Source organism: Ananas comosus, unplaced genomic scaffold, assembly GCF_001540865.1.
Source record: "Ananas comosus cultivar F153 unplaced genomic scaffold, ASM154086v1, whole genome shotgun sequence".
Classification (NCBI taxonomy): Eukaryota; Viridiplantae; Streptophyta; class Magnoliopsida; order Poales; family Bromeliaceae; genus Ananas; species Ananas comosus.
In genome coordinates, this window is record NW_017893132.1 from 12,234 (window position 1) to 36,819 (window position 24,586).

The 24,586-nt window shown below is 36.6% G+C and overlaps 2 protein-coding genes and 1 long non-coding RNA gene across 3 annotated transcripts; 1 reads left to right on the forward strand and 2 right to left on the reverse strand.

Annotated features, from left to right (window-relative positions):
- Positions 1-1,150: 1,150 nt before the first annotated feature.
- LOC109705507 (replication protein A 70 kDa DNA-binding subunit B-like) lies at positions 1,151-17,690 on the reverse strand. Its single transcript, XM_020226237.1, has 13 exons — positions 17,652-17,690; positions 15,166-15,248; positions 3,685-3,839; positions 3,322-3,598; positions 3,134-3,230; positions 2,911-3,041; positions 2,728-2,818; positions 2,525-2,657; positions 2,227-2,384; positions 1,725-2,117; positions 1,547-1,606; positions 1,385-1,444; positions 1,151-1,286 (listed from the first exon to the last, which is right to left on the reverse strand). The coding sequence occupies exons 6-13, from the start codon at positions 2,930-2,932 to the stop codon at positions 1,247-1,249; spliced, it is 957 nt and encodes a 318-aa protein (XP_020081826.1). The 5' UTR covers positions 2,933-3,041; positions 3,134-3,230; positions 3,322-3,598; positions 3,685-3,839; positions 15,166-15,248; positions 17,652-17,690; the 3' UTR covers positions 1,151-1,246.
- On the reverse strand, positions 3,971-6,667 carry LOC109705509. Its single transcript, XM_020226238.1, has one exon. It carries the CDS (start codon positions 6,665-6,667, stop codon positions 3,971-3,973), a length of 2,697 nt encoding a protein of 898 aa, XP_020081827.1.
- LOC109705508 lies at positions 11,337-12,187 on the forward strand. The gene is made up of 4 exons (XR_002214773.1): positions 11,337-11,505; positions 11,578-11,710; positions 11,783-11,914; positions 11,989-12,187. It is a non-coding gene; the product is annotated as an uncharacterized LOC109705508 (long non-coding RNA).
- Positions 17,691-24,586: the final 6,896 nt, after the last annotated feature.

Consider the following 24,586-nt stretch of genomic DNA (forward strand, 5'->3'; position numbering starts at 1 on the left):
ACTTTTTTTAAAAAAATTAAGACGCGGTCCAGACCTATGTCCAATGTCCAATACTTATCGGGCTAGTGGTGGCCCATTATATGCATTTACATTATATATATATATATATATATATATATATATATATATATATATATATATATCATTTATAATATATTATACATACAACTAAATATATATAAGGACTTGGACATGTAAAAATAGGTCCAAGACTTTTTTGCCCCTAAATTTTGAGTCCGGCCCAGGTCCAAAGTTATAATGTCGACATCCCAAGACCGGCCTATATGGCCAGACTGAGCTTTATTGTCCATGGGCCTAGTTCCATCCATATCTGTAATACATAAATGAAGGTATATATGTAATTCTTGTGCATGTGAAGGATGTTTGGTTACTTTGCATGCATGTTTTAAGTAATTGATCAATTGCCATGCACATGGGACGAATTATGAGGCTAGAACTTTTAAGTAAAAATAGTTGAATAAAATTAGACGCGCCAAAGAATTCAAAATTATTATTATTCTACTTTGATAATGTGTTAAGCAACCGTAATCATTTACATGTAGTGTGTTTACATATTCGCTCCCAAAACTTAAATATAAATGTCTTAGATTATAAATACATTTAAAAAATTAATTTTTTTTCAGTTATTCAGGATATAAATAATTATTTCAAGTATTGTTAACATGTCTAATTAATAATTTGACTTATAAAGTACTGGATCATTTATTTTAGATAAACAACAAAATCAAAATAACTTAATATTCAATAGATAATATAGAAACAGCAACAATAAAACTTCCATTAGACATAGATGCAGGAGAAGAAACAGAAGCACAGTCAGCATCAAAAAGTGAATCAAAACTGATAGTGAAACAGCAAGCATTAAGAACATAAACAACATTAATAGAAATTGGAGTAATAAAACGAAGCCCAACATATTTGAGCACAACACAACAAAATTATTCATATAAAATGGCTTTATAATTTGTTTTGTTTAAAAAACCAAATTACTAAACAAATATTTTAAAAATTATAACTGCACAACACAGCATAATTCTTCATATAAATGGGAGAATTCATTTACCTCAAAAGGTTTGATTTTTTCATAAAACTTTAAATCACTAAAAACAAAATATAGCATCACCATCACCAGAATATATGATAATTGAATTCTAATAACTTTGTCATCCATATCATTCAAATTCTATAGAAAAATAAATTGTCTCGGATTTCTAAGAGATGGTCTTCATTTCTCTTCTTCGTCAGATTGAGAACTGTCAATATAACTGCAAATCAAAATGCACATATAAGTTATTTTCTTAAGTTTCATTTGCAATATAAAATATTCATTTCTCTATTTCATTTAATTTTATTTAAGTGTTACCTCCAGGTTCTCTTCCTCCCCTTTGATTGTTTTACAGTTTCTTCTGAGTTAGTCTGAGCACTTCTCATCACCACAATGTTTTAGAAAAAAATATATTTAAAAATTAGTACAAAAGATGTAGCAAATTATGTTTTTCGTATAAATATTTCATATGTTTAGTACCTGATTTTTTTTTTGCCTTTCGATTGCTTCGCAGATTCCTCCATCTTTGCTTTGGAAGTTCTTTTGTACAAAATTTTGAGTATCGTACATGCAAAACCAAAAGATTAAATACATTATTTCAAATAAAGAAAAAATAATTATCATGTAAAAAAGAAATATATTTACTAAATTTTCTTATATTGTTTTCGTTATGACATCACTGGCAGATGTTTTGTCCATTGTATCGTTTTGTGTTTTGTTAGGACTTGTTGGTGCACTATCTTCTCTAATGTCAATATCTTCTTCTTTTTCTTCTTCAATTTTGATCTTTGCAGGCAAAATATTTTGGTAAATCTTCGTAACTCTAAATGATTGTATACTTGAACTGAATTTGCGGGACTCAAGGCCAACTTGAAATACATAATTTTGACCAATAATATTCTTAACAATAGGAGGAAGAATAAATCTATTTGAATTTGTTGCAGTTGCAAGTTGTTGAGCAGGAACTCGTATCAAATCCTGTGCCGATTTGCCAAAAACTGTGAAGTTCGCTGAAGCAGTTTCATCCGAAACAATGGTATTTAGCTTGTACCTTTTTAAAAAACCATCTATATATTAATTTAACATACTATAACATGAAATTAGACTTTAAGTAACAAAAAATATTTTAAAAAATATTGCTTTTAGAATTAGAAATATACCATGGTACAGGTGATTGATCATTTTTACCACATTGGTTACACCAAAAAGTGCCGTCATAATCCTTTACTCCTCCTTTGCAATCATAACAGGCCTTGTACCACCAACCATACGCCGTATCAATTTCAACAATTTTAGCTTCACATGTATACTTTGTATTCTACATGAAAAATAATAAAAAATAAGCTAATTTATTTAATTATGTGTGAAATATTATGCATAACAATATATAAACAATAGAAGATTTATGAAACTAATTTTGTAGGCGAATAAAATAAAACACATCATAAACATACTAACCTCAACTTCTGATGAATTTAACATAAGTAATTCACTAATAGTTTTGCGATTAGCAAACATTTGTTCATAAGGGTTAACAGTTTGTTGTTGTGTCGCTTCAATATGCTGAATTGGTCCGACACTTATTTCTCTCCTGCAATTAAATACTTACAAAAGTAAGTTACTAAAAGTAAAAAATTAAAAATGCATATAATAGTAATTACCTTTTCAAATTATTTTGAAATGCTGAAACTTCCGGTATATCTAAGTTAATATAAAACCTAGATGCCGAACATGAGGATAGGTAGAGCTTCTCTGCGAATGTAAATAAAATATAAATGTAAGAATCATAACTATCTATGAACATAAATATAGGTAATTATAATATATGACAATATTGGCCTCACCTTTATAATTCCGTACACTCATGCTTGCAAAGATAATTATGACAGGACCGAAAGCTTCATTTTCGCGAATTACGCTCTCATCAAATTGCAAAGCAAATTGATCCCACAATGTGACAGGAAAAGTATCGTTCCTATATTATTTTAATCATCACATTCAAATAATTTAACATATAATATGAAGTCAAAGTTTTACAATTAGATAGTAAAGTATTGCGATACTTACTCTAAATTTTGTATCTCTAAATTTCGTATTGGAGTTCGCTCATGATTAACATATGTATAAGTCACAGGGCCAACAGCTACAATAGTTCCAAGCACATCTAGGCACCACAAAGCATGTTTAACAAATATATATATTTTTACTTTATATTAATTAGACAAAAATAAAAATAAAAAAGTGAATGAAGTTACCTAGAAGGCATGTGTCATTGTTTCTTTTGCTTTTAATGTAATCAAAATCAGAAAATTCAAAACAGTAAGACAGAATTGATTCAGCATTATCTGGTGCTTCAACAACTTTTGTCCATTTATTTACTTGTTATATCATGTATTTACGGTCTACAACTTTATACTTATCTCTACTTGGTATAACGTTGAAGTTCTCGATAATGTATACAGTTCCTTCAGATATTAACGCCTTGAAATGTTGCACATCATTCTTTCGAATGGTAGCTTGCATAGAATAGCCCTACAAAATAAAAAATACAATATTATATAAGAAATCAACAATCAACATGTAAATGCATTAAAGATATGGATGAAAAATGCAACAACCTTTTCATCTATAAAAAGACATTCCAAGCTCATAATCTGATTTTTAAGCCGTGGTATTACGGATTCCCATACCCTAGAAACTTTAATTTTGATTTTTCTCCTTTGCTGTTGTAACGTTAACTGGTCCAAAAGTACAAACTCCATTTTGTACTATTCTGCAAAAAAAAAATGAATATATTAATATATAAGTAATTATTTCATCAATATAATAAATTGCATCAAATTATGTCTAAAATAAGACATCATAAAATTAGACTTACAATCTAATTCAAATTGCAATTATCTATTATTGGTTCAAATCATAAAAAATTTCACTGTAGACAATATTTTGTGTATATCCTTCCAAAGTCTTCTCTTTATCTTCAATTAGGATTCGTATTCCATCCCGGGATGTAACTCGAGAAACTCCAACGTAAAGCTGACCATGTGAGAATACAGGCCTTGGCAAATAAAGTCCAACTTTTTGTAGTGTTTGTTCCTGACTTTTATTAATTGTCATGGCATAGCATAAACGAACAGGAAATTGTCTTCTTTTTAATGTAAAAGGCCATTTTGTTTCCGTCACATTCATTACAATGCGAGGAATATAAACCTTTTCACCTACATGGTTTCCAGTGAAAATCTGTGCCTCAATAACTCTTGAAGCCAATTGAGTAATAACTAACCGAGTTCCATTACACAATCCTGCACTTTGGTTGATATTGCGTAGCAACATTATTGGAGCCCCTATTTTTAATTTAAGCTCATGATTAGGTACACCATTGAATTTCAGAGAGTTCAAAAAATCAACAGGATAGAGAACATCATTGTCTTCAGCATTTCTTGATGATTTACAAAGTGAATCAGAACTCAAATAAACCTTCTCTTCATTTGGCAGCAAAGAAAGAACGTATTTGTTTATTTCATCAGTTGTTTCATTCATTGGTGTAATAATAGCTCTATCTCTTAAATATGAGACTTTATTGTAGTTTTCTTGAATATCCCCATAAATAGCAGAAATAATATCTTTAACACCATCTCCATTAGTTTTGATGAGCAAATCGTCAGGTATTGTGATCCACGTAGCCTCTTCTTCGTTGTCTAATTTAATGGCATTCAATTTACCATCACCTAAATCAAGTATCCATTTAGCAAACTTCGCCAATTCTTCTTTTGACATGTCATTAGATGGACATTTAAGCAATCTCATATTTGTTGATAGCCGAAAAACTTTACAAACGTCCCAGATGTATGATTTGGTGATTGATGCATTAACTATATCTTGCCTTGTCCCACCAACAATAACAGGGAGGATTTGTCGAAAATCTCCTCCAAATATTATAGTTTTGCCACCAAATAAACGTTGCTCAGTTCCTCCATCATCTGATTTTAAAATATCTCTCAATGTTCTATCTAAAGCTTCAAAACAGTTTTTATGATTCATTGGTGCTTCATCCCATATAATTAAGCTGGCATAAGAAAGCAATTTTGCAAGTTGGCTTCCTTTTTTCACTTCACATGTTGAATACTCATCTAATTTTATAGGTATCTTGAATCTTGAATGTGCTGTACGCCCACCAGGAAGTAGAAGAGAGGCAATTCCAGATGAAGCAACAGCTAATACTATCTTGCCTTCTGAGCGAATTTTTGAGATAATTGTCTGCCAAAGATAAGTTTTTCCTGTCCCACCATGTCCATACACAAAAATCACATCCCCTCTATTTTCATGAATAGAGGTCAAAACAGAATTATATATTGTTAATTGCTCTTCGTTCAATCCTTCAAATAATTTTGTGTGTTCTAATTTCAAAGCACATACATCATAGTCTAGTTCTTCTCTTAACAATTTATTGCTCATATCTTCTAGGACAAATCGATTAGGAATTGGGAGGTTAAATTGGGAGAGTGAGCTTGAATTTTGATTGAACAATACTTCCAATTCAAATAAGACATAATTTTGCAGTTCAATTTCAGGCATGTGAATCTCACGAAGTCCTAACACTTTCTTTAATTTGTAAATAATATCATCAGTAAACATTTTCCAAAACTCATTCCATAATTTAACTGGATCAGCAACCTCACAAAAAATGACTAAAGTAACAAAAAGTTGTCTCAAATCAGCAGGAGAAGACCAATGAGATGCTTCCTCTAATGCTTGTCGCCATTCCATATCATTTCCAAGCAACCCAAGTGCATCACATGCAGCGCGATAAGTTTCATGCACAACACCATCAATGTTTCTAATCTCAGTATAGTTTTTTGGACCTTTAACCTTTGTTAGAAGCATCCTTAGAAAATAAAGTTCACCTGCATTCGGATGGATATAAACAATTCTTCCAATTCGATTTCCTCTCTTACGCTTTGTCCATACTTTTTCAGTCGAATGCCAAACCCATTTAGTCGGAAATTCTGCATATGTTAGTTCGCATGCATCATCGTATTTTGAATTTATGGCCATCCACTCAATAAACATTGTCTTCTCCACATTACATCTATTTAAAACATCGAGTAAGTTCTGACTTTCATGATATGTTACATTGTTCATCATCGGCAAATGTACTGTCAAATGTTCAACTGTGGGCTCTCTGCACTGTATATCAAATTGGTATAGCCTCCAAATAGCTTCATATGCCGATAAATATCTGCAGTCCAAATACTTTTTAATCTCATCAACTTGATCATTTTGTTTATTAGAGCTACCCTCATTGCACACATTATTATCTTCTATAACAGCTCTTGTTCTATCAGATCCCTTATTGATATACTTAAACAAATATTTTATCAATCTTGACTTGTTGCACCACTCAACATTAATATGAGCTTGATATTTAACTATCAATGGTAAATTGTGTGGCACAATATATCTGTTGTCAAGATTAACATTGTTTTTTTTCACGAATCTTCCATTATTTCTTCTTCTGTAAATAGCAAATCCGTTTTCATCTATGTTCGTTTCGTCTATGAATTCTTTCGGAAAATGTTTTGAGCATTGACCTTTAGACATACATGGTGCTTTAGAATTTGCAGAGCCACATGGTCCATGTATCATAAACTTCGAAACAGTTGAATATCCAATTGGATCAATATCTCTATCTGGTATTTTTGCAGAGATGATTGAATCTATATCCGCACTCGTTGGTAACTTATGATCTAGATGCAACCAAACTAAGATATGGACATGAGGAAGTCCTCTTTTTTGGAATTCAATTGTATACAAATCTAAAAAAAAAAAAATAGTAGAATATGTATGTGAGACCCCAGGTTCTGACAGTGAGGGCTTGTCGACAGCTCTGGAGAGTGTCGAGACAAGCCCGAGTCGCGTTGGCGTCAAATAGACTCGAAANTGATAAAGCTGGTATGTCCTTTTCAACTATGAATGGTAGAGTAACCTTATCAGTTAACTCATGTTATTTCGGTTGTGCATTCATGGTTAATGATATGTATAGGTTGAGTTTAGATACTGATAGCATAAACCATGTGAGTTCTATTCTGATTGATCCAAAGTTGTTGCACAATAGACTTGGACATGTGAACTACAGAAAAATGCTACATCTAGCTAAAACTCATAACATTCCATTGGATACTTCTATTCGATTTGACAAATGTGAAGTATGTGCACAAGCTAAGATCACTAGAAAACCTTTTAAGATGGTTTCTAAAAGCACACAACTTCTTGAGCTAATACATTCTGATCTTTGTGATTTTAGAAATTACGTCACTAGAGGTGGTCGAAAGTATTTGATAACATTCATAGACGATTTTTCTAGATATTGTCATGTCTATTTGTTGAAATCGAAAGATGAGGCTTTTGAAAAGTTTAAAATTTTCAAATCTAGAGTAGAAAATCAACTCAACATGAAAATTAAGAGGTTTAGGAGTGATAGAGGAGGAGAATATACAATGACAGAGTTCAAGAAATTTTGTGCTTCAGAGGGCATAATACTTGAAACCACTGCTCCTTACTCACCCCAATCAAATGGTGTTGCTGAGCGTAAGAATAGAACGTTAACTGAAATGTTAAATTCTATGTTACTTACAGCTGGCATGCCTTCCTCCTATTGGGGAGAAGCAGTTTTGACTGCTAATCACATCCTGAACAGGTTGCCACACTCTAAATTGTCTATGACACCTTATGAGATATGGCATAAGCATCCTTGTAGATATGATACTCTTAAGACCTGGGGCTGTATTGCTTATGTAAGAATACAAGATCCAAAGAGGCCTAAGGTGGGACCTAGAACCATTACCTGTGTATATCTAGGCAGTGCAGAAGATAGTGCTGCAGATAGGTTTTTAGATCTATCTACTAACACAGTGATAGAATCTAGAAATGCAGAATTCTTTGAGAATAAGTTTCTCAGAGATCATGGCTTGAATGTTTCTGGATCTACAGATATGATTTCAGAATCTCCTGTAGAATCTGAAGCAGGCCCTTCTGACACTAATCCCACACAATTGGCTATTGAATCAGTTCCAGTTAGAATATCTACAAGAGAGAGAGTTCCCAAAAGTTTTGGTGAGAATTTTGTTACTTACCATCTCGAGGATGATCCATTTTCTTATCAAGAAGCAATGAGATCTAGGGAATCCCTACTGTGGGCAGAAGCCATAGATGATGAAATGAGCTCTCTGTTGCAGAACCACACTTGGCAGCTAGTCAATTTGCCTAAAGGGGCTAAGGCTATAGGCTGTAAGTGGGTATTGAAAAAGAAACTGAATAATGATGGATCAATAGCCAGATACAAAGCACGCTTAGTAGCTAAAGGCTATAAACAGCAGAGTGGAATAGACTATTTTGATGTTTATTCACCTGTGTGTCATCTATCAACTATAAGAATTCTTCTTGCTTTGGCATCTATTGAACACTTTGTAGTGCATCAAATGGATGTAAAAACAACTTTTCTAAATGAAGAGTTAAATGAAGAAATCTACATGGAACAACCTGAAGAGTATGTCATGAAAGGTCTTGAGGACAAAGTTTGTAAATTGAATAAATCTTTGTACGGTCTTAAACAAGCACCTAAGATGTGGCATCTTAAATTTTGACAAAGTGGTAAAGAGTTATGGCTTTCAGTCTAGCTATTCAGATAAATGCCTTTACCATCGTTCTGTGTCAAATAAGATAGTCATCATTTGCTTATATGTTGATGACATGTTAATTCTTGGCTCCGATCATTCTGTAGTGAGTGACATGAAAGCTACTTTAGCTAAAGAATTTGACATGAAAGATCTTGGTATTGCTAATACCATTCTTGGTATGAAAGTAAGTTTTGAAAGGCAAGTCATCTCCCTTAGCCAGACTCATTATATTGAGCAGCTACTTTCTACCTGGGGATACAGTGATTGTAAACCGAGTGAGACACCATGTGATTATAATAAAAGACTGAGTCCTAATGAAGGGATCAGTGTGGATCAATTAAAGTACTCAAAACTGATTGGTAGTCTCATGTATGCTATGAGTTGCACTAGACCCGACATCGCCTTTACAGTTGGCATGCTGAGTCGTTTCACTAGTAATCCTAGTAAAGAGCATTGGGATGCCCTTAGTAGGCTGATGAGATATCTTAAAGGTACAAAAGATTATGCTCTATGTTATTCTGGTTATCCTCCAACTGTGGATGGATATTCTGATGCCTCATGGTGTTCAGAAATTGGAAATAGTAAGTCCACAAGTGGATATGTATTCACTTTGGGTGGAGCTGCTATTACTTGGAAATCCAAAAGACAGACTTGTATTGCCTTGTCGTCTATGGAATCGGAACTTTTTGCTTTAGCTTCCGCTGGCGAAGAAGCAGAATGGATAAAGAATCTGATTTTGGATATTCCTTTGACTCGGCTACAGATTAATTCTTTAAGCCTGTTCTGTGATAATCAAGCAGCTGTTCAAGTTGTCAAAAATGCTTTCTTTAATTCAAAGAGAAGACATGTGAGACTGAGACATGCGTTGTTGAATTATCTGAGAGAACAAGGGGCTATCACCTTGATCGATGTGAGATCGAAGGATAACATGGCCGATACTCTCACAAAAGGTATGACTAAAGATCGATTATTCAAAACAGTGGGGGAAATGGGGTTAAAGACTATGTAAATTAGTCTTAATTACCATTTACTTACTTTCTAATTGTATGTTTTGAATTATCGAATCTTCTTTCCTTTGGTGGTCAAGCACAATTTATATGTTTCATCGATGTTCATGGTTGCGGACTAATTTGAAAAGGTGAGTTGTTTCATTCCAAACTTGATGAAAATGACTTTAACCTAGTTCAAAGTTCTACCTGGAAGGCTTGTGTCATTCCAAACTTGATGATACAATTCAACTAGGCTGGACTATTCTTTTCTTAGTTAAATGATCTCATTCCAAACTTGATGCTAGATTATTTGACTTAAAAGAATTAGTAACTGTGACATTCCAAATTGAAACATAGAAATAGCTATCTGCATAAGAAGTCTGTTGGTTTTGGTCATGTTCTTCGAAACTAGACAATGATTATTCTCTTACAAATAAACTTAAGTTGATGGCTCTTTATAAATCAAACTATTTAGGCTTTATTCATAATTTATGAAACTGGCTTGATATTTGTGAACATGCTATTATGATTCTTTATGACATTAATATATATTCTTCTCTGCCTGATGCTATGATGCTAAGTTCTTTTAGTAGAACTAGACATTTTTAGTGGATTATTCAAATGATTAAATTCATGATAATATGAAATTTATATTTGATATTCCACAGAGGATGGCAGGGATGGAAGAGAGCTTAATAAGTGAGATCCAGATCAGGATGATCTATTTGATGAATGAATATATATATCATTTAGAGTGTACGGGAACTTGACAGTTCACCTACTATTATCTGTTTTGGTGAAGTCCATTTACTTAAGACTTGTTTTTGGCTATCTCTATTTGTGAACATTATTATGTCATTTTCTTTTATTTGTAAGATCTTGGATTATTTTGACTGTCCTACTTATATTTGACTGTTATTCATATGTTGGTTGTGAACTGATTTTGAGAATCATTTTGGATATGTCGATCTCAGAACAGATTCATGATAAGAATATTTCACTCATTTGAATTACAATTGATGATTGAGTTTTTAATCCGAGTTGGTTGTCTTGGACTGAATGTGGATGATTCATAATTGTTTGAACATTACACTGACCACTGTATTGGATTGTGCTGTATGGTGAACATAGGAGGAGATTGTTGGATATATTGTTATTGGATATTCTGTTATAATATAATCCAAATAATATGTTCACATACAAGCCCAATAAGTGAAAGCGTAATTAGGCCCATATCTCTGGAGCCCAATAGCTTATTTAAAAATTCTAGGGTTTCCTACGCTGGAGGTAACACTGTTGAGCGTTCCAAACTTGACGTCTCTTGGTGTAATACTTTAAGCACCTAAAAACCCTAACCTCCAACAAAATAGACTCGAAACGGACTCCGTGCGACGCGAGGGCTGCATTCTGTGTGAAAATCTGCGAAATTACAGGATTTTTACTCTGTTGTACCGGTACAGCATTTTTCCGTGTACCGGTACAAGAGAGTCAGTGGAGGGCTAATTTGGTAATTAGCAGCATTGGTTGTATCACCTCAGCTCTCTCTCTATACTTAGCCTGAGATGGAGCTGAGGGAGAGAGAGATTTAGCCAATTTTCACCTTCTTTCCCTCCTCTCTCTCTCTAGGCCGATCGTGAGCACGGTTGAGGACTTCGTCGCCGACGTCGCGCCGCGAGCCGTTCGAGCGCACGTGTTGCCGGGGCGCTGCGAGGAGGCCGGGCGAGGGTGCGTCTTCGCCGTTCCTGTCGCCGCACCGCAGTTCATCGCTGTTGAGGTAGGTAATTTGGTCGCAATTACCTCGAGTACCTCAACCATCTTCAAACCGAGCAATGTGCTGATTTCGCAGAATTCCAGCGTCAACCATTGGTGTTTCAGCTCGTTCTCTGTGTAGGAGTGTCGAAACGCGACGAAATTTGGCGTGCTAGATTCGCGACTTCGAGACGAAGATTCTGAGCCCAAGATCGTGATTTTTGGAGCAGGTTTGCCCTGTCGAACCCTAGTTTTACTAAGCTGCTGTTTGCCGAGCAGATTTCAGAGATGCTGTTCCGCAGGTTCCAGCGTCGACCATTGGTGTTTCGGCTCGTTCTCCGCGTAGGAGCGTCGGATCGCGACGAGACTTGGTTCATTGGATTCGGGACTTCGAGAGGAATCCACAGAGCCCTCACTTGCAATTTTTGGTCAAGGTTAGTATGGTCGAAATCATGCTCTTCTCAGCTGCTGTGAACGGGGACTGAATTGTGGACTTTTGTCGTTTTAGCTTGGCGTTGGCTTGGCGACCGGACTTGGAGATCCCCGATTAATCCAGCAGAGTTCCTTTTAGGCCGAGGCTTCGTTTGCTGCCAGGAGATAGCACTTAAGGTGGGTTACATCGGTTTTGACTCCTAAGTTCTAATCGTCGACATGTATAAATGTTGATTGTTGCTATAGCCTTTTCTAGCTCGAATTCGTGGATTTAATTATTGTTGGTAAATTCTGAATTTGGAGCATGGCATACTTAAATTAAATGGTTTCTACATGTTGGACTTGGAAATTGAATTAGGAGAAAACTTGCGATTTGGATCTGTCACCAGTTTTAACTACCTGATTTAGCTCTAGGAGCCGTCAGAAAATTGTACTGTCGCAGTTTCTTCGAGACGAGTACTCCAGGTAGTTTAGAATGTATTTACACTCGTGCTGGCTCGCCGAGTGGATTTTGACAGGGTCGTTCAGGTTGTTCCGGACTGTTGGGTGCCGTCAGAGTTGACGGTGGACCCGTATCGCCTTTTTGGCGTCAGATTGTGCCGAGGGCACGTTACCTGTTGGTTGTTAGACCAGTTTGAGTCAATTATTTGACTTTGGCTAGTTGGAGCCTGATTGAGCTCGACAGAGATACACTGCATACTCGGTTGGGTAGCGCCCACGAGTGCCACTCCGGAGTCAGGCTTGTGCTTTTGCGTTGGTGTCGCTCATGCCAGTTGGACTTGCTCTCCACGGACCAGTTAGAGTGGATAGAGCCCGATAGTCGCAACAGGGCGGGGACGGGTGTATTCACAGTCCCGGGGACGGGTATGCTTACAGTCCCGACTTGGATTGGGTCAGATTTGACATTTCCTACAGTTGGTTAGTGTAGAGCATGATAGTGTAGTGGATGATAGCGGTAGAGTATGCTTCCTGCTTTCCTTCTATCCTTGCTCCCTTCTGTAGACTTAGTGGGTGACCGATGTTATTTTGGGCGGTACCCACTGAGGACTACTTGTTTTTACAGTAGTTCTCACGCCCAGTTGTTACCTATGTTTTTGCAGAGCCACAGGTTTCTGCACCGTCTGCGGACCAGGATCGAGGCAAGGGCGTTGCGAGTTAGAGCCCTACCCGACGTGCTGAGCTAGAGGTGCCCTACTGCAGGTAGATGTTTTGTTTCGAGTTTATGTACATAGTTGACTTAACTCGCTAGTGCGAGTAGCTCTGTATTTTGGATCTGAACTATGTATATGAAACTCTGTTTTATTTAGCTTCTGTTTTCTCTAGCAGCTCTCTACTACTGTTCGTAGTAGTGTTTGATTTACAGGTACAGCTATTCGCTTCGTATACAGGGAAAATTTCTTTGTATACGGCGGATTTGTCGGCGTGCCCGGGGAACGTGTAATCCGGGGCGTGACAATGTAAGCACAAAAAAAGAGTAAAATTGTCAAATGTGGATGAAATTATACAATTTCACGTACCAGCTATACTTTTCCCAAAGTAGTTTCCTTTTTTGATATCACACATCAAAGCATCAACTTTCATCTTAAAAACCCTACTCACGATATCAGGACGATCTTCTGCTCTTTGTCCGGGAATAAATTGTAAGGCATTTTGTATTTCGGCCCATTGCGTGTTACAGGTAAAAGTTATGAACAAATCAGGATGGCCACAATGCCGACAAATAGCAATTGCATCTTGATAATTCTGAATCATATAACGAGGGCCAGCAGTGAAGCTCGCTGGTAGTATTATTTTTTTACCAATAGCATTGCTATCAACATCACCTGCAATAACAGCATCCTTAATTCCTTTGTAAATTTCTGGCCGTAAATCTGCCTGATTTCTCCTAATATAATCAAGTCGGTCTTCTTCAACACATGAGAATGCATCAACTAAATATTGTTGAAAAAGTCTACCTCCTCTTATTAGTGTTTTTCCTTCATTTATTCGATTTTGTATTCTATAAGCATAAAATTCACGCATTGTAACACATTTCCTAGAACCAACATTTCTTCGTGAATCATTATTATATTTGATGCCGATTCTAAAACCATCATCTCCATACAGAAACAATACAGGATACTGCATAGCCATGAATGAAGGATGCAAATCACTTATTCGCTTTAGTCCTTCCATTTTGTGCTCAACCACAATATCTCGTTGACGATCTGCACTACCAAAATCACCAATTATTAATCCAGCAATCTCAGAACATGAGGGAGGATTATATTGTGATCCGTCAACTCGATTTCCAATCAATCGCAAACGAATAGGCAAATAATCATTTTCTCTAAATCGGTCCCTTGCCATTCTGAATGATTTTACTATCACATTTTTGATATCGAACATTTCTAGAAGGCGTCCAACAATATTTCTATCAATTTTTTGAAGTTCATCAGATGCATTAAATGACTTCATTCTATTTTCAATTTCATTTTCCGTATCATAAATATATAACTGAGCAAATTTGGGTTGTTCTCCATCAACAGGTAGCAAAGAACCCATTCTGTGGTGATTTTGTCCGGTAATTCTGAATATGTAAGGACCAGGTTTTCTATTTATTTCATTGTCAATTTTGGCCCCAATCGATGTAAATGCAAACATAGAATTGTACACACGAATATTTTCTCGAAAATTTACCGAGTCAGCACTCCGATTATAGTTCAGTAAATGATCTAGTAGATCAGGGGTTTCTTGCAATAATGGTAGAGAAATTTTGCCATCACCACAACAAAGTGAAAATCGAGGAATATTTTCATTGCCAGATTTGATCCTTTCATCATACCAAAATAGGGCACCGCACGATTGGCATTCATATTCTTGCAACCCAAGGTTTAACTGTTCTATGTCTTGCCCTTTATATGTTGCAGCAACAGGTAATTTGTCATCTATCGAATTTCGTTTTCGTTTTCTTCGCGAAATATCAGTTGATTGACAATGCAAAGACAAATATTCATCATTGCCAGGCAAAGCTGTCGTGGCCGAAAACCCCACATTCTTTCTACGCCTATCGAGAATACATTTACGAAGTTTCCGCCTTTCTTTGCTCATTACTTTGTAATCCATTTTATATTGGATGATGCCCTAGAGTAATGGAAAACGTAAATAAAAAAATGGAAGAAACCATTTTACATTCCATAATAAAAACAAATCGATGTAGAAAATGTGCAACGTTTAGTATAATATGAGAAACATATGAATAAAAGGGACGTACCTAGCAATTATCAAGCAAAATAGTACTTTTAGACTGCTTAACAAATAGATCCTCACAAAATGCAGATATTTCCTCACGATGACCTAAAAAATAATTAGAAAAATATATATGATTTTGCAATCCAAAATTTGGCAAGGAAAATGATAGCAGAACAAATAGTAGCAACTGTGTAAATATCATAAACCCAACAATTTTTTTTGCTTCTAAGAAATGTATGAAAAGCATTTTCCCAATGCAAAGTTAAATTTTAGGAAAGAAATTTAGAGCATCTATAAAAAAGGATTAAAGTTTATTTTCATCCCAGACAAAGATGAAGTCAAAATATAAGCTTCTCGTAGTATTATTATATATGCAAACAATTAATTTTTTTAATTAATCGAAAAGTAATTGTAAATATAAAGGAGGAAAACAAATAAATGAAAGAGTTATAGCTAGAAGATAAAAAAATAAATAAATAAATCAACTGTTGCAAATGAACTAAAAACCAATTTAAATTATAAAGAAATGATTTAAATTGGAATTTCATTACTGTAGTAACAGCAAATCTAACGCAAAAGCAATCAACAAATTCACTCGACCACTCTGCCTTTATTCCCTTGGCACAGGTTCTTCTAGAGCTTAATCAGACGATAAGTCAAAACTCGGCATGTCCGTTTGGATAATTTATAAAATGTAATATAGTTAAATTATGCTATATTTACAAAAAATTTATCCTATGAGTTGTTTTGGAGGCTCAAAAGAGCACCACTTTTTTAGAGCATAGTTACATTATACCCTAAAAAATTGAGTAAAATGATAATCCGCTCCAACCTAACAAAAAAAATTCCACTATTATTGAGCTACATCCCCCTCTAATCCCCTTTGTGTCAAATTTAAAAATTTTAATATAAGAGGTTTAATTTTAAATTCTAAATTTGTAAATCTTTAACATAAATGTTTAAAATATAAATACAGAATTTAGATTTAAATTTTAAGTTTTAAAGTTTCAATTACACATTTTAATAATTATTTATTTAGATAAAAGTAGCCAAGTTACTTATTTTATTTTATTTTATTTTTAAAACTAAGTTAGAAATGTAAAGTGTGAAATAATTAGATTTTCAGAAACTTAAAACTTTTAGAGAATTGAGTTAGAGATAATTTTAAAAATTTGAGTTTGAAGACTGAATATACAATACTGGGCATTTAATTAGTTTTTCTATTCATAAAAAATTATGTTTTGTTTAAATTTGGACATGTCCAAGTCTCCCCCAGACCTAAAGTTATAATTTTTGAAATCCTATACACAGCCCATATATTGCCCATAGGCTGGGCCGTGTTTATGCCCGGGCCCAATTCCGGCTCTGGTTATAACCAGTTAACTTTTATACTTTATTATCTTTAATTATCTTTCAAAGTTTGTTGCATTTAAAATTTAAAAATTCAAAATTTTAGATCTTTAATTGTTATAAATCCTGTGAAGTGCTTGGGAGAAAAAAAAAAGAAGAAGAAGATAACGTAACTTTTGGAGTATAGTTAAATTATACTCCAAAAATAGAGTAAAATTATAATCAACTGTAATCTAAGAAAAAGAATTCAACCATTCTTGAGTTCCCTTATCCTAAATATGTATCAAGTTCTAAATTTTAAATGTCAACATAAAATTTTAAATTTCAACCTAGATATAAAATTTTAAATTTTAAATTTNAAATTTTAAATTTCAAATTTCAGATTTTTCATTTTCAAATTTCAAATTTCAAACTTTAATTTTTTATTTTAAGTTTTAAATTTGAAATTTGAAATTACAAATCTCAAATCTCATAATTCTAATTTTAAATTTTAAATTTTAAATTTTAATTTTAAAAACATTAAAATTTGAAATAGAAAAATCTAAATTTAATTTTTAAAATTTGAAATTAAAAATTTTTAAATTTTAAATTTTAAATTTTAAATTTTAATTAAATTATTTAAATTTAAATTTTTATTTTAAAATTTTGAGAAATTCCATGGTATTGCACAATGCATATCCAAACTGTGTAAAAATTGAATCCGCGGAATTTTTTAGAGTCACTGGATTTCCTATTTCATCTTGACCAAAACGACAGTTTATAAATTCTGCGAAAATGTTTTAACTATTTTATCTAGACCACAAATTTCATAGAGTTTTTTAATTACGCATCCAAATAGGGCCTTAGAGTTTGAATATATTAGAAAAAAAAACTTACATTTTGCAATTAGAACACCTATTAAGTAATAAAATGAGCTTCAGATTCAGCATAAGATGTGAAAATTCCGTAAGTAGTATCAAAATCAAGAGTAACAAAGGTACACAACATTATCCTTTTGCATCTCAGAGTAGCAGTAGGACAAAAACTAACAGAAGACCAAAAGCAACAGTATCATTGAAAATTTTAATTATTAGCCTTGTCCTATATTTTTTAAAACAAATTATAAAAAAAAAAAGAGTTGGAGTAATTATGAAGAAAAATATTGGACAACATTCATACCGAAGAAGAACGTCAGGCAGAAAATGTAAGGAACCAAAGCTGCAGCAGAAAAAACACAACATTAATAACAATCTAGTTTGGTAGTAGCAACAAAGCTGTAGGGCTTTAAAATAATAAAAAACAACCAAGTAGGAGGGGAGTATGACAAATTTAGAGGAACCAATGCTTAACCCAAAAAAAAAAAAGTAGCAGCAATAGCAAATTAAGTATTGAAGATGCAGTGGTATGAACATTAGCAGCACAAAACATCAGACCTATGCAATTTTTAAAATTTTAAGACAAAACATTACTTATTAAATTCGAATCAAACATACTTTCTTGCAGTTGTAATCTAAAGGTTTCAGAAAAGAGCTACAGCACCAAAGAAGAGTTGTAGAAGGAGAAACAACAATAACAGCATATCCAGTATAGCAGCACCATGACAAATAGTATGTAAGTCAAGTTTCAATAAAAGAAAAAAGAGAAGCAAAACTGATAAGAGAAAAAAATGCAAGAAAAGTGAAAAAACAATCCCATGAAAAAAATATATATGAAGAGAATCTTACAACAACAGTAGCAACAAATCATAAAAGATTGCAAAGAGGCTCCGATTGAAGAAACTCAAATATCTGTCCTATGAACAAAAATCCTTAAAACAACTAAAATTATATTCTATATATGAAAGAAAAAGAATGGAACACATGATAGCAGAGTAATTAGAAGAAGAAAATTAAAAGAAGCTCCAGATTAATTAAAAGATAGATAAATTAGAGAAAAGGAAGTAATACTAAGGTGAGACTGTCTTCTGTAGTCGGTATTTTCACTATTGGCTTTCAAGTCAAGTGCAAGAGTGGAAGCGGGCTCCTATTTGGGCTTGTTTCAAACCCCAAGAATGTGTAAAAATTAAAAGAAACAGAATCAGCATTCTAAGATACATAAGTAACAGAAAATCAAGTCGGTTACCGAGGCGGAAAGAAAGAGAGTTTAATATGTATTAAAGGAAGAAGATTGTATAAAAAAATATATATGATCATAGATGGAAAGAGCAATAAGGAAGAGGGGCAGTAAACTTAAGGATCTAGAAGATGCAAACCAATTAGCAGCATTAGTAGCAATTTTTCTGGAGTAATAAAATCAAACAACATAATCTTCTTCTATTGTTTCTATCTCTTCTAATGCAATTTTGGTATGCAAAAGGATTTCTTGATCTGATTACTTGCATATATATATGTTTCCCTCAATATTGAAGTTGGGAATTAAATGATCTTATATTTAATTTCTGGTTTCTTTTGTGTTGAGAGTGAATTTTTGTACCCTATGGAGAAACTAATTGGTAATATTTTTATAAGGACTGAGATTTTTGACAGTGCAACTAAACTCTCTGTTGATGATGTTTATGTGTGTAATTTAATTACATAAGCACTCGTCAAGTTTCGGGCGAAAATGAGCTAAAATGGAGAAGATACGCAACTTTTAGTTTTCACTTAAGTGAATAGTAACTCCGGTTTTCCGGAGAAGCCACGGAGTAGAGTTGGCTTCTGGCGCGTATCGGACTCTGTTCGTATCAGTCCAATAGCTCGTTTCGACCGGTTCAGATGTTTTGGAACCAATGGCACTGACGGAATTGGATTTGGATGCACAGATTTCGAGAAAAAGGGGTTTAATGGTTTTTGCATATATTTGTCTATATGTAGTTTTTGGTGGAACCTGGGAGGGAAGGTTTTGTCGCAAATCGGGAATCTTTTCGGGCGAAACGAGATGCTAGATTCGATGCCTCTGTCGTGCTGATCGCGCTGGTGTGATCCGATCGGAAATTCGACGGACAGATCTTCGGGAATCGCGAAAAGTCCGCGAAGGGGCTGATTTGAATAATCGGATTATTCGCGAAAAGGCCCTATATTTTATGCGTCGAATTGCGAGTTTTTGAACTTAGAGGGACTATCGCGCTTTGTGCGACTGCTGGTTGAGAGCTGGGATTAATTCGACTCCTTTCGAGGGGGTTTTCCGCAAATTTTCCATACCTATATATAGGTGGATCTAGGGTTTTTTTTGGACCTAACCCTAACCCTAGAACCCCCAGCCGCCCCTGTCATCCCAGCACCTCCCTGCCCCGCCAGTGCTCGCGTTCCGGCCTCCGTCGAGCAGCCCCGGCCGCCGGAAACAGCCTGCAGCCAACTTTCCCTCCTCTCTTGGACCACCTCACCACCGGCTTAAGTTTGGTGCTTGGTGAGCCTTGTTAGCCTGAGCACCACCTTCCCCTGGTCGAGACCTTCCTCAGGCGCCCTCTCCCGCCGGCCCCGGCCACCCCCGAGCGTCGCCGGAGCCGCCGGAAGAGGCTGCAGCCAGCCGGGTCTGCCCAGACCCGAGCCAGGCCGAGCTCAGGTTGCGGGCCTTGGGACCGCACTTCCCCTGCGGCCAAGCCCCCCCTGTCGACCCCGGCGACCTCCAGCAACCCGGCGCGCACGTCCCCGGCCGTCCCCGCGCGCCGCCGGTCGCCGCCAAGGTCTCCCGCCGCCGCTAGGTCCTGTGCGGGCCGACCTTGGAGCCACGCCACTCCCGAGCGTCACTGTTGCCCTCTGAGGTGAGCACCACCTCCCCCTTGGTCTCCGGCACCGGATCATCGCCGCCCCGACCTCCCCCGGTCGCCGCCTCGCCGCCGGCAAGCTCCAACCCGAGAGGAAGTGTGCGGGCCCGATCTCCGCCGCCGCGCCACCGGCTGCTGCCCGCCGCCTTCCAGCACCTCCCCCGGACATCCCCGACCTTCTGCTCCCATCACCGGCCGGAGCGCCCTCCGCCCGATCGCCGGCGGCCATCCCTAGCTCCCACAGCTCCGGTGAGTAGTTTACTTTGGTTCCAGCACTGCTGTTTTGCGTTCCGGTCACTTTTTCGGTGATCCGATGACTCCCTGGCACCTCGGGAGGTGAGCACGGTGATCGTGGGCTCGTGCTGAACACGATGCTCACCTCCATTTAGGTTAACGGTGCCCTGGTTAGTGAGTAATGTGCGATCTTCGCGCTGTGCGCACTGTTTCGCTGAGGTTCGCGTCGCTCGTGCGCGCGTGGTTGCTGCCGGCAGTGCTCCGAAAGGTGAGCACGGCCTCAGGCATGCTAAAACCTTGCAGCAAGTGCGATGGCAACCTCCGTAGATCCCTGGTTTGCTGGTACGACCCGTTAGAGCCATGAAATCACATAAAATAATGTGATTTCATGGGCCATTAGGGATCCTTTTGCGTTTCGCTTCGTTGTGGCTGCTGTTGGTAGCAGGTTAAGGCTTAAGATAACTTCTGGACTGATTGTCCAAGGCCCCAGACCCTTGCGAAGATCGAAAATGCATTTCCGGTGCGTTTTTCGGCGAAATCCGCCGACGGAACGCGGGTTAGGTTCGGAATTATTCCGACGGTGCTTCGTGAGCTTTTGCGTAGTCGCTGAGCCTTGTTGGCTGGTCACTTGCGTCATTTCGAGAGTTCGGAAATGACGGGTGAGCGACGGTGGGTTCCGGTGTCGAATTAGACACTTCCGGGAACCCGAATCGAAACGATTATCCGACGATAATTGTTTTGCCACGAGGAGTTGTGTTCGCTGCCATGATGCATGATTATTTATGTTTAGTGGCAGCAGGTGACTCGTAGCTCGAGTCGGTATGTTCCGGGACAGTTTGTGGCTCCCGGCGGAGTTCCCGTGCGATTACGGGACTTCCGGCGTATTACGGCGATCGGTTTGGGGAAACCGATCTCCATGGGTTTGCTTGTAGGTTGTGGATCTAGTGGTTATTAGCTGGGGGTTAGACACTAACCCGGTGGACCTTCCTTAGGTCCGGTTGACGTCCTTTTGCAGTCAGGAGACAGGCGCAGCATTTGTACAGGTGGGTACTTCGATCCGACGTCGGTACAGTGGTGCACGATTGGTGATGGTTTCTTACCCTTACTCTTCTGTTGTTACTATCGCATAGTATATTGAGCTTGCATCCCCGTTGTTTCTATTATACTCTACTCATATGTTTCTATGCTTAGTATCATGTGTAGGAGTAGAGTAGTTTATCCATATATGATACCGGTGACCTGATTGGTCGGTTCTCGTACTTTGTTTCGGTGACCTGATTGGTCGGTTCTCATACTTCGTTTCGGTGACCTGATTGGTCGGTTCTCGTACTTCGTTTCGGTGACCTAGTTGATCGGTGCTTTTATCTTATATTTGTTGACCTGGTTGGTCGGTTGTTGCATTATGTATTGGGTTGGTCTGTTTCTTGACTTCTGTCGTTCGATGACCTTTGAGGTCGGTATACCCTGAGGGGTAGGATTGTCGGCTGGTGCTGACGGTAGTTCTGGACTATATCGAATACACTTTTGTGACCTATCGGTCGGTTCTTGCGTTCGTACTTTTAGTTGACCTATTGATCAGTATCTACATACTTTTGGTAGGATGTTGAGTTGTTCCATCCCAGTTGACTTGATTAGTCAGTACTTGCATACAGTTGAGAGGATGTAGAGTCGTTCCATCCTAGTTGACCTGAGTGGTCGGTTCTTGTGCTTCTTTATAGTTTGATGACCTATTGTTTGGTTTGCCCCGAGGGGCGGTGATTGTCGGCTGGTTGCCGACATTTGGCTATTGATCATATCCGCATTGATCGCCACAGCTCGAGTGCATTTCACGTACACCAGCGGGTTGATCCCCCGCAGGAGGGTGTTCTTTTCCGGAAAAGTGGTCGTACATCCGACCCGTGAGCCCAGCGGTGTTCTCTTTGTGCTAGGGTTACATGCCAGGTGTGAGCAGGTAGTGGCTTTTGCCTGAGGTCCTTAGACCGACACGGCGGTTTAGATTGGGTACTTTTGGACTTCTCGTCCGGTTGACGCATATAGCTATAGTAGCGGTTGTTGCATATATACTTCTAGTTCTTTCTTTACAGTTGTCTTGCTACTATAGTTTTGATATCCTTGTATGCTTGCAGTTGTACATTACAGTAGCGGTAGTTGTGCTTTCATATATATATCTCATTCGTTCATTATCGTTGCTACTGTATTTTACTTACCCATACTGTTGTTTATCTCTTCCTGATCCGGTGAGTACTCCTCGCCTTCTTCGGCTTGCGGTACCCACTGGGAGGGGAGACATGTTTACATGTTCTCACCTCCCCCACTATTTTTCAGGTATTGCAGGCGTTGAGTTTTGGGACGAGACGTGAGGTACGTTCGTAGCGGTCGATAGAGCTTCCGACCCAGATTATCGGTTTAGTTTTATCCCTACTATTCTGTGTTATAGCTTAGTCAGTTTATATGGTTCAGTATTTTTATTACATTGGAATATGTGGACTTTCATGAATGTAATAAAAGGATTTCGGGATTTGGTAAAATAAAAGGTTTTCTACCCCTCGTGGTAGCTTGTATAAAAGATAAAAGTTTTCGCATATGGAACAGTTTTCAAAAGATTTTTCGTGGACTTTTGTTTAAACATCGAATGTAAAACTATGGTGTGAATGGTGAATGTATGAATGTATAGCTATCTGTATATTCATTTAGTTGTGGTTGTATACTGTTTGTACTCTTGTACTTGTGCGACGCCGTGCAAATATAGGGGAGACTCTGTCCGTGTGAACAGTGGATTTCCTGTATTTGTGGCGGATCTGGCATACTCTAGGGTCAGGTTTTCAAAAAAAAAAAAAAAAAAAAATTAAACGCTTTTCCCCTGTGTTTCAAACAAAAAAGGGACCCCGGGGCGTGACAATTTTCGACTTTCCAAAATGTTCTTGGCAGCGGATATGGATTTTCCTACCCTCTAGTTTTGGTTACAACAGTAACATGTTCTCTTTTTCATTAACAAAATGGATTTCCTAATGTCCTGATAGCAAATAAGATGCTAGAGTTTGAGATACTATAGACTTCTAAGAAGTTTCCTTCTGCCAGATTTTGTAGGAAACTTGATTTGTTTGTTCTATCATTTTTTGTGAATTGGATGACTTAGTCTATTATGCAAACAACAAACTGTTCTGTGTTACTATGATCGCCGCCTTAATACTTTGTTGACATGTTGATAGGGTAGGCAATAAAGAAGTCCCACCTTCCAAATTAGAATATATAGTAATAAAACATAAATTTTAAGTATTTATAAATTATTTAAAAAAAATGTTTGTAAATATCAAAAGAAACTTGTCAAATAGCTTTGCAAAATCATTTAAGAGAAATGTTTTATATCCAAAACTCAACAATACAAACTCCTATGAAAATAAAAATTAGTTCATACTGGTTAAGAAAATAAAAAGTAGTTCATAGCAGAATATATATATCAAACTACTAACAGGACTACCTATATATTTTAAAGTTTTAATTAAAAAAGCAACCAAAAATATGACAAACATATGGTTTGAAACAATTTAGAAGGACGACAAATTTTATTTTATTTTTTTGAAATACTGGATTTATTATCAGCAGCCTAGACAAAGGCCAACAAAGGACAAAGTCAAAAATAAAAAGTACAGAAATGCTGTGGATGAACAAAACAATTGATTGTATATACATGCAAAAGAAACTTGAAAGTCTAATTAACTCCTTAATCGAACTATACCCAAAAACTGAATAGTAATATTATATAAATTATTTATCAAACTTTTATATATATGATCAAATCTAGATGACATATTAACACATTTTTTAATATTCTGTACTTATGATCAAAATTTTTGTGTGTAACTTTCATAATAATTCAATTTAGATTCTTAAATTATGAATTAATTCATCAGAAAGTGTAAGGACTGAGATTTTTTACAGTGCTACTAAACTCTCTGTTGACGATGTTTATGTGTGTAATTTAATTACATAAGCACTCGTCAAGTTTCAGGAGAAACTGAGCTAAAACGGAGAAGTTACGCGATTATTAGTTTTCACTTAAGTGAATAGTAACTCCGGTTTTTCGGTGGAGTCACGGAGTAGAGCTGGCTATCGGCGCGTATCGGACTCCGTTCATAGC